At 30.2% G+C, this 13,257-nt stretch overlaps 1 protein-coding gene across 5 annotated transcripts in view; it reads left to right on the top strand.

Annotated features, from left to right (window-relative positions):
• The window catches only part of LOC129965643 (probable cyclin-dependent serine/threonine-protein kinase DDB_G0292550), a 92,727-nt gene that overhangs the window by 36,932 nt on the left and 42,538 nt on the right, over positions 1–13,257 (top strand). For all 5 annotated transcript variants that reach the window (XM_056079724.1, XM_056079723.1, XM_056079721.1 and 2 more), the window contains exons 2-3: positions 9,384–9,420; positions 10,777–11,221. In XM_056079724.1, coding sequence (XP_055935699.1) covers positions 9,397–9,420; positions 10,777–11,221 — 469 coding nt within the window. In that variant the 5' untranslated portion in view covers positions 9,384–9,396. The remainder of the gene's footprint in view (positions 1–9,383; positions 9,421–10,776; positions 11,222–13,257) is intronic.

Here is a 13,257-nt window from a genome sequence, read left to right as displayed (position 1 = left end):
ATCTCCGCAACTCTAGATTTTGAGGAATCTCCTCCTTTTGTTCGATAAACACTTTTTTACAAAATGTCTGTCTCTCTGTGACAAAGATAACTCAGAAATGTTTTCAGCTAGACGAATGAGATTTGGAATACGGCCTTTATACCAACATTGTAAATTTTGTGCAAAATCTATTCAGGGGAAGTTCTGTCTGTCCGGATGTTTAAATATAAATTAACACGATAACACCAAAATTAGGACAGCTAGATGAATAAATTCGGCACAGATTTAACATTTATATGTAGTCATTTTGACCTAATCAACAAGGGGTTGAGCGTTTGTCGGTTTGTACCTTCATAAGCATGCAAATGCAATAACTAAAAATAGCAAAGATTTAAATATATCAAATTGGATATGTGATTTTTGTGTCTGCAATTGTAGTTATTTAGGAAATTTTGCTATCAAATGTTTGGGAAAAAAAATGCATCTAAAACAAAAATTCACTTTTATTAGAGAACATCCGAGAAAGTTTTTGGGAGACCATCTTTTTTGGTTTTGGTTTTATTTACTGAAAGTGTATTAGAAAAAAGTTTTAAACGAAATATATATTTCAAAATGAAAAAGTCGTTAACTCGTCGTTACTAAAAACACTTTCGAAATTTCCCCTTCAGCTAATTGTAATCAACAAAAGTCGATCAGTTCAATGAATGTCTTTTTTTTTTTTTTTTTTTTTTTTGGCACGTACTCATTTGACCCAAATCCTTATAATAATAAAAGAAAAAAAGTACCCGCCGACTTTTCAATCAGCGACTAGCTCGTACAAAAGACAGCTTTTGGAAATGAGTTGAAGGGGCAGGGGGGAAGGGTTTTGATACGGAAGTCGAGGGGAAGGGATGTTCGAAACGAGATCTAACCCCAGGATGTCCACGCATCGGTGGTTTTAGACGCCGGAAGATGACAAATAAGCTTCCGGCCGTCGTTAGAGCCCGTCAGATGAAATGGCATGTCGACCACTTTTCATTTAACTTATTTATTATTTTATTCTCTCTCTATTTTCTAAGAAAAAACGAAAAAAAAAAAAAAAGACAAATGGCAACATCAACTTTCTTTTATTCGTTCTTTCTGGTTTCAGTTAATTTGTAGTTCTTCGTTCTTTCCGGTAGTTTCGGTTTTCTTGGGTTTCTGTAAAGTGGCGCTAGTACGTCTCCGCTTGATAGCCTTAACGATGTGTTAGAAGCGACTTAGCCAAAGTTATGAATATTTTTAATGAGATGTTCTGGAAATCTTTTGTTCCGACGCATCAATTGTTAAATGATATCTGCTAACAAAGAAGGCATTTGAAAAAAAAAGGATGTGTATTGTCCGTCAGTTATTATCACATTTTTTTTTCCTTTTTAAAAATTTGCGGGCGTCAGTGACATAAAAAGGGGTTATATATTGGCTGTTTGTTATTTATCTGTCTTGCAAAATAATAAGCAACTTTTGTAATGCATACATAATCTGAATAAAATACATAATGCAACATTAAAAATATGGACAACTGAAATTCTCTGTTTTGTAGCTTTTGCTTTGTCTCGTAGAAGGTCATTTTTGTTGTGAATGCTTATGTGCAAGAAAAATTAGTATTTCATAAATTCTTCCTCTTAATTTATATATGATAAATCCTTCCTGGGGGGCACCTCAAAAGAAAGGATGTTAAGGTTCCGGCATGATGGTTGGTTCCTGATATGTACAAAAATGGAGTGGATAAGGCTGCATCCTATTAATGAATTGACTTGTTACCTACGGGAGGGGCTATACCGTGGCTGGTTATGGCCTCAATAATAGTTCCCCCCCAAATGCCATCGTCATGAATTGGTCATATAAATTACCTCTAATACCTTAGGGCTGAGTGGAGTGGACTTTTGTAGTTGTACATGAAAAGTAGAACTACGAAAAGTCTTTGATAACAGTATCATGTGTCGATTTCTGTTTCAAGTTGAGAGAAAAAAAACCCTGTGGGAGTGATTTTCCCAAAATTTTCTCACTTACGTCCCAATAAAAGTGTTATCATCTTTTCCCGCATAAAAAATGGAGACCTTGAGCAGGAGAGTGAGTATCATGAGTACTCGGATTTTTATTTTCAGAGTCTTGCACATGAGTGTATTTTATATCGATCAAAACCAAAATTTCCCACAAAACTAGAATTTTAGTAACAAGTTACCAAATCAAATGTGATTTATCTTAATCGTTCTGGTTTTGAGTCATTGCATTTGTATACTACGTACAGAACGGCAGATTGATTTGGTTCAAAATGTTACGTTATCTATATTTAAGATACTAAAACTGTCAAATTTATTTTATAGATAATCACTCTTTGCGTTTTGCTATTATTCTGTTCATTTCACTCGGACAACCAAACAGACTAGTTTTCTTTCAATGGATTTTTGTTCAAAATTTTATAGAAATCTACATATTTGGTGTTAGGACCACAGACGAAATTTCATCCGTTTAGATCAAAGTGTTTTTGTACCGAGTCATAATTCTAAAAATATGTATTTCAGATTCATGAGGTCTGAAGTATCAAACTTGGTCAAAATCTCAATACTGAATTTATTTTTCCTTTGATGATTGCAGCACTTTCTTTTTGCATACGGGAAAGTAAAAATTAATATACAACAGATGATTTGTTTCTTTATGGGCAGTATAAATGCTTTACTATTTGAATTCTCAACTCAGCACACCATCTGTTACAGCTGTGGTAATATTAAATAATTTTTCACGTCTTGGAGAATTATTCGTATCATCAACAGATAGTTTTAATTTTAAATATATTTTAGTCATCCTATATGTAATGAGTTGATCGACAACTAACTAAAAAGGATACAATACTAAGCTCAGGGGTGGTCAAAGATATTTGCAACTCTAGTTTAGTCATATCACTGACTCACCAACCCGTCCGACGGCACATGGATAAAAAAAAAAATTTAATGACCGAACCGCCGCAACAGCAACACTGGCAGGAACTGTGGTTGAATCAAAAGGGCCAACACCGGCCACGGCACAACCCTTCCCGAAGGAAGTACGTATCGTCATCGATGGGAGGAGGGAGATCCCCCACCTTTTTGTGTACCCTCCAGGGTGGCGAAATCCAATCACCATACCGGAAGCATCTCATCCTCATTTCGAGGTGCCCTTCCAGGGGTTTCAATTCTAGTTTATAATTACTTAAAAGAAGAGAAAAATCTTTCTGATCTTTTGCTAAACTGTTACTTTAAGAGAAATATTTGTTTTTTTATTCAGTCAGCCATATAAGTTTTATTCATATAAGCATTTGCTTTTGACAGTCTAGGGCTATTATTAAGGAAATAACAACAATTATATTCAATGAAATAAAAAATACAATTTTTTTCCATTCATTTTCTCAATACATTCTCCTTTTAATTTTTCAAATATTTCCTATAAATTACTTCTTAGATTATAAATTAATTACGCAGGGTATTTATAAATGTATGGGATATGCTTTGAATATAGGATCAGGCATGCAGAAATAAGTATTTTTATTTTCTCGTATACGACGTACATTAGGAAAAGACATTGTAATCATTAAAATAATTCGAACTCTGCATCTTGAGGAATATTTACATTTCAAACCTCTCTTTGTCTGAAAAGACACATTTTTAGAAATTATGTCCGCCTCTCTACGTGCATGGAAACTCAAAAATTTTTTGAGCTAAATGGATGAAATTTGTATTACATCATTGCACCAAAATTCTAGATTTCTAACTAATTTGAATGAAATTTACTAAATGGAAGTTTGTATGTTTGGTATAAATGAGTACGATGATTTCAAAACTTAAAGAATTGATGGACAATACTAAATATACAGTTATAGCATTTCAAATGTATAACTGTATATTTTGTAATATACAGTACAAATTTTGACACATTTTGACTTTTTGTAAATCCGTGCAGATGCATGCATGTAAACTCGATAATTAAGAAACGCAATGAGAGAAATGAAATTTGGCATTTCATCTTACGATTGCAGTAGTAGGTCTGTGCCAAAATTGGTTTCAAAAGGGAGAAAAAAAATTCGATTTTCGGATACTATTAACCGCATGTCAGAGATTAAGCGTGGAAAAATCACTCGACAAATTCTGTACAAATCTTAAATCCATGCTAAAGATTAATCTATCGTAACTGTGACACTATATAAAGGACAACCATCTGTATAACCATATAAAGAAAAACCGTCAAATAGGCATACCCAGTTTCTTTACTACACTGCGAAATACAAAGCACTCATGCGCGGCATTCTGTAAGTAAAAATATCGGTATTCGTGGCATTCACGACTTCACTCAAAGCTCTCAATTTTCAAGTAGGAAGAAAAATAATATCTTTTTTTGCGATTATGGGAGAAAGTTTAGGAGAGATCATTACCCTTGGTTGTAATCAGATATGAGATCTGAAAGTCAAACGGCAACCACTACAAGAGATGAACTGTTAGTGAATTACAATTCAATTATAATTTAGCCAACCAACCTTGCCAGTTTTAATAGAGATGAGAATTTATGAAGCACAGTAAAATGTTGTACTTTTTTTTTATTTGTAAGGACTTGTTGATTGTCTGCACAGAAGTGTTTTTCGCTTTATGATACTCTAGATGCTTTTTATTAAGTGTTGCCAATTGAAAACTTCTAAATTATTTTCAATGTAAGATTTGAACTATTGTTTTTAACACCATTCTTTAGAGCGTACCTTTAAATTCTAGCACACAAACCTTTTACTCTGTTTCCTTGAACGAGAAGTACTTTTTTAAAGCGAGCAAAGCATGTCAGTAAAAATAATTTCATATGGGTTCCAATGATTCATTGTTAAAGTGTTCATTGTAGTGGTCATCCTTTGCGTTTGCTAACCCCAAATTCTTTTTAAAAAATTGGTTTATTGCGGTATATCGAATACCAATCCATTTTGCCCAATGTAATAGCAATGACCTGCGTAATAATCAAAAATTATAAATGCAGAGCAGAAATTAAACAAATATGATATTACAATACTCAATCCAAAAAATGCAAAACCAGCATTTTTTTTTATAACATTACAAATCTCATTTTTATGTTTAAGAAATTCACACCGATTATTAATATATCAGTTTCTAAATAGATTCGGTAAAAAACATATGAATTAAAATAAGAACAAACATTTAAAATCATTCAGGTAAAATCACAACAATACTTCAACTGAAGAATTGGATTATTATCCATTCTCAATCACTAAATACACTTATAATACTTTATAAATATATTTAGTGATTTAGAATTTATTTTTACTTGGCAGTGCAATATCATCCTATTTAGGTGAAGCATGTTTAAACTGGATCATAAATTGCACTTAAATTCTTCCTCTAAATAGGAAATCTCGCAGACCAAAATCCAAACACAGACACACCTGTGTTTGTCTTAGCTAAAAGGAGTATTATGTGTTATGTAGCAATGTTGCAAATATTTAAATTCTGCATTTCATACAGAATCCAGAGTAATTTTTCTGGTATATAAAGTATACAAAGAAAAAATTTAGTAATTATCAAAAAAAAAAAAAAAAAAAAATCAAATTTTAGATTCTGCAAAATCTTATGTTTCAAACCTTCTCGCGTCCAACCCTCATCCCCCGCCCCCACAGACACTTTTTTGGAATTATGCTTGTCTGCCTATCGCTCTTTTATTAGTCTGTGAACACGATACCACAAAAACGCTTCTATCTAGACGGATAAAATTGATCAAACCAAATTTGTAGACTTTTATCAAATTTTAGATGTCATCAGTTCATAGGAAATTTATCTGTTTATAAACAAATGAGCGCTATAACAACAAAGCGCCAGGAGCTAGATGGATAAGATGTAGATCTACATATTAGATTATCGATGCATTTAATTATAGTTGCTACTGTTCCGACTATAGACGACCTACTGTTCCAGTTGTTTATACTTCATTTCAAGTAAATTGCTTAGATATAACTTCTATAACTTGTTCATAATTCCACCAAATTGCCAGAAACTAAAATATTGTTATTTTTATTGTCTTACATATGTGTCTATGACGCATGTACATGAATATTCCCAAAGGTAATCAGTTCCACGACACTATAACGCTATTAAAAACGTAAATATTCGTTTCATTTATCTTCTAAGTATCTAAGTATTGTAACTTCAAGCGCGGACAGCTGCGCTTTTAATAGCGCTACCAGGTTATGAAATTGACCTCCATTAGAAGGTTTATTATACGCAATAATCAGAACTTAAGTAAGACAATTAAAATAACAAGGCTTTAATACCTGACTATTCTTAGGAAGCATGGACATGAAGTTATATTTAAATGGTTTATCTGATATTAAATATAATAAATATATTCGTTGAATATGGGTCGCCATGGGCTTGTAGCTGTTTATAAATGGTGCGACCAAGAGAAGAACCGGGCTTCTCGTAAATTATGGCAAAGGAATTAAAAGTACCATCATCTTCCAGACCTTTAATGGTACAAAAAAAGTGGCATTTGTGTATTGAGACTTGATAGCTATTGATTTGAATGCTATGCTATATTGAGACACTATTTTGTAAACTGCTATTTTGCTGTGTATTTTAAAAATGAGACGAATGCCATCTTCATCAGTACAGTAGTAGATAGATACAGTAGCTTTTTTGAATATTTTTATTGAATTTATTTAATGTATAGTTAAATTTTATAATCGAATTTTTGTCATTATCATTTTGATGCACATCTATTTTTGAAATACTGTATACTTGCATATTGTTGATGTGAATACATTATTTTAATATTTTTCTGAGGAATTTAATATTTAAATTTCGATTACTATAATTTCATTTATTTCTCGTGCAAGCTGTATTTATGTTAATTGTGTATGAACTGCTGATAGCTGAAGATGGTTATATAAATTTAAAATGTAAATAAAATTATGAGCATTATATAATATACCTCTACGTCTCTGTAATGAAATCAAGAAGCAACAGGACGTCGAAGTTCACTCTTTGGGAACCATTAGCATAGAATATACAGAATTAATTATATTAGTATAGAATATAGTATAGAATATTAGTATAGAATATACAGAATTAATTATATTAGTATAGAATATAGTATAGAATATACAGAATTAATTATATTAGTATAGAATATACAGAATTAATTATATTAGTATAGAATATAGTATAGAATATTAGTATAGAATATACAGAATTAATTATATTAGCATAGAATATACAGAATTAATTATATTAGTATAGAATATAATATAGAATATTAGTATAGAATATACAGAATTAATTATATTAGTATAGAATATAGTATAGAATATTTGTTTCCCCATTCGACAGTGGTACGATTTGAAAATTACAAAATGTATGTACGAAAATCTCAGCTTAAAATAATTGGAACAAAATCTTCAGAAAAGTATTTAGAATTAACAATTATTCACTGAGAGTTATTTATTTTTAATAAGCTTCTAAAAATTTTTTACCTACAAATGCAAATGCAAATGCAAAAAAACAAACAAAAAAAAACTAATGATTTTTGGATGAAATATTTAGTGTAAAAGCAATTTTTTTAAGGAAACAAATAATTACTTGAATTTTAAGATTCTTTTATATTCATAGTAAAAAAAATAAAAAAAATAAGGATCAGTTCAATTAAAATTATATGGAGTTAAAGAAATCAAAAATATTAAAATGAAATCAAGTAACGAATGCTTTAATATGATTTTCTATAAGATTCAAATAGTTAAAAACTGGAATCAAAAGAAAATAATAACCTGTATGAGTGTTCTTTCCAGAACTCTAGTATATTCTCAAATAAAGGTACTATCCCAGATAATGTCTTGCATGGCTTCGGCCCTCAATAGTTACGAAATATTAACTTTTGGCGTGAATTTAATATTTTTACTGAATATATCATGCGATCCTTGGCGATTAGTCCTTTGCATGCAGTTAATAACATCCAACAATCGAATGTGTGTTTTAGATGCGTTTTTCCCAACCAGATGAAATAAAAATTTGATACGAAACTGCACTTGTAATCAAAAAATCTCATATCAAATTTGATATATTTAAGTCGGTGAGATTTTGAGTTATCGGATTTGCATGTTTCTGACAGCGCAGAACCCATCTAGCTCTCTTTGTTTTGTAGTTATTGGGTCAACTTCAAGTAGCTGGACAGACAGACTTTTTCTGAACGGGATTTTTCTCAAAATTTGATAGAAATATTCAAATTTGGTGTAAAGACCTTGCACTAAATTTCAACCATCTAGGGCAAAGCATATTGAGTTATATTTGTTACAGACATAATGCCAAAAATGTGTCTTTCAAATTTAGGGAGGTCTGAAAAGTGAAGATTCGTTAAAATCTCGAGTTCAGTTCGAATTTTTTGACGATTTCAATACTTTCTCTATACCTCGTATTCGAAAGAATAATAATGCTCCAATATTCACAAAGAATGTAAATTTGAATGAAATTTACTGTTGCATTACATTTATTTTTATTTATGAATTTATATATCATTCGAGTTCTATAAAATAAAAGAAACTCATAGTTTCAAACTGTTTTTCTCCACTCCACTTTTTAAACAAAAAGATTCTATCATTCTGGTAATATTTGCTATTATAAATGGATTCAAAACATAAAATAATTCTCGTCAAAAATAAAAACACCATAAACTGAACTAAGTTTATGAAATAAAGTAAAAATCTCTCTCACCTTCTGCAGAAAATTTCAATTTCAGTTAGATATATTTTTAAAACGCTGATCAATTTCCAAAGCACCAGTGACCGATATGCATATGCTCACAGTGCATTTGACACTCACACGGCTCACAACAAGATAATGACGTTATTTGCAAGACCTGCTATGAAAAATATTGAAGAATACACTTGTACATTATGTACAAGCCATGATTCATTCTCGCACAATGTTCGTTACATATTTATCACATTTTGGTCGCAATTGTTTCTTTTTATCATTCATGTTCTTTAAGAACATTCGTCAGCTGTTCGAACTAGACAAGTAAAAATAAAGGAATTCATTTTCCTTCTTTCAAAAATATACGATAAAATTATTACTTAAATAATTTAATATCCAGACTAGAATTAATTGCTTTTTTATAACATTTTATAATAGTTCTCTAGATTTAATTCGAATTACGTGAATTCTCAGAGAGAAAATAAAATTTCATTTCTTAATGCGAATAATTTTATATCAAAATGTTTTTCCCTACCTGTCATCTTTTTGCATTAAAATGACATCTTTTACAATAGAATGAAATATTTATTAAGTAGTTGTTTGAAGATGATTTTTTGTTGCTTAGTCTTTTGTTTTTCGCTACGCTGCAAGCGTCTGTATTCATGTTTCTTCTCATTTCAGGAGCTGGTAGAGAATGATGGATCTCATCGCATGCGGGGTAAGTTTGATATTTCAATAAAATATATATTCTTTTTCGGAATGTATAGTAAATAAAGCTTTAAATTGAAAAAAATTCCATTTGAATCTTTAAGTTAAATTTGTGGTTCGATAACTGAATTTATGTATTTAAAAAGTTGTGTTGTATATTAGTTGTATAATATTTATAATAGTTGTATAATATTTAAAAAGTTGTGTTGTATATTAAGAGTTCTGCAAACGATTTTAAGTTTACGTAATAAAAATGCAAACGATATTAATGAAAAGAGTGTAATATATTTAATATTTCGTGTTATTATTTAATATAATCAAAACTATTAAAAAAAGAGTGTAATTATAATAATAGTTTGAAAATCAGCCAGAATTGGAATTTATATTTAGATATTTCTAAATCAATACAGCTTCGTATTATAATCCTTTTTTGATTTCTGGTATAAATAATTTTAAATTAAATATCAGAACATGAATTCTAAACACAAATTTAGTGCAACTTTTTATTATCATCATGCGTTTAAAAAAATGACAGAAACCTTTGAATTTACTTTGAAAGTACAATGAATCCTTCCCTTAGTAAGCTACTAAAAATGGGAAATTGTCATGGAAATTAATTAAGAAAAATATAATTCATTTATAAATAAACTATTTTTAATGTACATGAAGCAAATAAGTCATAATTGTGGAATATTCTTTCTTTTTTGTGAATGCTTACATATATTGCATATTCCGAGAGCATTTCGTTTAAAAGAAGTTATTTTTTTAAACATAATTTAAAATTTTATGTTTAAATAAAAGATAAATTAATAAGTTATTGATTTTTACACATTAATTTTTCAAAATTATACCAATTATTAATATGTTCATAAGAAATAATATACATATGAAATATAGCTAAATAATTTAAAAGCAGAACATGAAACATTTTACATTCTTTAAATCATGTGAATTTCTGCAATAATATGTGATATCATATTAATGATTTACAATGAATTCATTTGAAGTTATTATTTAATTTACTACTTCTTTTACTTCATTTTTCCTTAAAAATTATTTTCCTTTCACTCTTTTCTGCTGTTACTTCTTTTTTTTTTTTCAAATTAATTTATTAGGAAGGATTTTTTTTCAGTCGAATGACTTGAAGTAAACGGTAGTATTTTGTTATCAGATTTTCTATTAATTTTTGATTACATAATCAGAGTAAAGATTTCATTGAATCATGCTATAGAATGGAAGTATAATCAATTACAAAATGTTTTTGGATATCATGAGTTAATACAAACTGATGAATTTAATGTAGAGTAAATGCCTCTAAGGGCTTTGATTTTCAGAGATGTTTAACTGAAGGTAAGATGATTTTCAGGCTCCACTGGACAACAGTTTCCAAAAAAACAAATTGGAACTCGTTAACAAAGGATCTTTGGGTCGTCGCCGAAGACCATCTCGTTCTAACTTGAAATTACTACTTTCGTCGTCCTATTCTGCTCCAGAATCGCCCAATTCAACGCCACAGACACCAAATTCAGCACCACAAACGCCAAATTCAACTGCACGAACTCCAGATTCAACTCCACGAACACCGAATTCAGTTGCACGAACTCCAGATTCAACTCCACGAACGCCGAATTCAGCTCTACGAACACCCACTTTAATTCTACAAACATCGTACTCAGCTCCACGAACACCCAGTCCAGCCCCGCGATCGTCCACTCCGACTCCTACTGCTTGCAGTAAGAAACCACTTGTGAACGGCAGTGTCCACAAAGAACGATCGAGTCCGCAAAATTTCAAGCCTCTACCAAGGATTGGTAAGCATTCTTCAAATTTGCTTTTATAAAGAAAATGTTTATTTTTAAATGTTTTAAAGATTGCTCATGAGATGGAATAATGGCTTTTTAAGAAAAGGTTCAATCGTATTTTGATTCAATATCAGTAAAAATTGATGCAAGAGATGTCCAATCAAAGTTATTAGCTATCCCCCCCACCAAAAAGGTTTTTTTTTTTTTTTTTTTTGTTGGGGGGAGGAGAAAGAGATAAGACTCGAGAAAAAAAATTACGGCAATAATATTTCAAAATGCTCAAAAGATGATCCTACGTCTGCATTAAGATTACTTTGAATTACTTTTCACTAAATTTGCACGAATTATCTACGTTCGATTAGTTAGTAATTATTTTATGTCGATTTAAAAATAATTAAATATAGAATATCATAAGAATTGGTTTAAGATAATATGACAATAAGATATTTTATGCTTATTTTTAAAAAATGACGAACGCAGATTTTTATTGAATAGGGACGTTGTATGACGCTGTAAGGTTATCATGTCCTGAATAGAATAGATTTTCATGATATTCAAAAATGCTTTTCCTTAAAGGAGCCGTTTTCTTAAATTTCATTCTATTAAATTTATGAGAAAATTTGCAATTGAATGATTAATGACTCATAATTTTCCTAATATTTTTATGATACTTTTTATCTCTTTATTTATGAAATAGTGCGCAAAAATGTAAATGTAGTTAATATAAAAAAAGACATTCGAATAGGCATTTTTAGGAAATGTAAAAAAAAAAAAAAAAAAAAAAAGGTATATCTTGTAGATACGTGCCATCAATCATCTTTCTTTTCAAAAAAGGAAAGAAAAAGCTCATAACTGGTCAAATTTGAAGTAGTTTAATGGCAGCAATTAACTTTCCTGGACGCTAAAAATAATCTGGGAATGAACCGAAGGAATTCACGCTGCTCTATAAAACTGAGTTGCTACTGCGTAATTCTTCTATCAAAATATAGAAATAAAACACTTCTTTCATTGTCCCTACAGCGAAATGATGGAATCGGCACAAACTATAGTTTCAAAAATAACTGAACTTTTTAATGAAATGTAGTTCAAAACAGAATCCTCGTAGGAAGTTCATAGTATTTTCAAAAATATCATTCTTCAGATCGATTAGATTTGAAATGTTTGAAGATTTCGAAACATAAATTTATTTTTTCGTATTAAGGAATTGCTTATTACTTTATACAGAGTTACAAAATGTTTTTATTCGCATGTTTGTATAATTTTGATTGTAGGTTATAAGTCTAAATAATTTTATTCATTATCAGTTTGTACTTACCATCAAAACGAAGAGTGCCGCCTAAAAACCATGCTATTAAATGGCACATAAAAACGTAGAAAATAAGAGTTCGAAAGTATGCAATTCTATATTGTTACGCTATATGTATTAAAGTTCCGGAATTGTAAATTTCGTGTCATACAAAATATAAGTTTTAGAGTAAAAGTAATCGATTTGATTCGAAACGATTTAAAATTTTATAATTAAATATTTTCTTATATCACGAAATTATTATTAGTGACGTCGCAACCAGTAGGGTAAGAAGAGTTTAGTAGTACTGGACGCCATGGAGACAAAATATTAGTGCGTTTATACATTTTTTAAAGCCAAATATGATCAAAAGTCAAAACATTTCACCCGGGGACCATCTACACATGCTATATAACTAATTCTGGCAGAGAGCGAACATCATGTTATCATGTGGGCGCTACTTCCTTTGTTACGCCATTGCTGTTAACATAGAGTTGCAAAATATTTTTATTCGAATGTTTCAATAACTTTGATTGTAGACTATTACTCTAAATCACTTTTATTATCAGTTTGTATCTACCATCAAAACCAGGAAAATTGCATAATATCATAATTGATAAATGCACATCATATAAAACAACTGGAAATAAAGCTCCATACGTTAAGCTGACGCGTACAAATTCTGAGACAATCTAATATACGGGGTGAGTGATAAAGTCCCTAGTAATGGTAAAGTATATAAAGGCGATTGGTAAAGTGT

Source organism: Argiope bruennichi, chromosome 4 (assembly GCF_947563725.1).
Source record: "Argiope bruennichi chromosome 4, qqArgBrue1.1, whole genome shotgun sequence".
Classification (NCBI taxonomy): Eukaryota; Metazoa; Arthropoda; class Arachnida; order Araneae; family Araneidae; genus Argiope; species Argiope bruennichi.
Note: the sequence above shows the minus strand (reverse complement) of the source record. Positions and strands in the feature narration are given on the sequence as shown.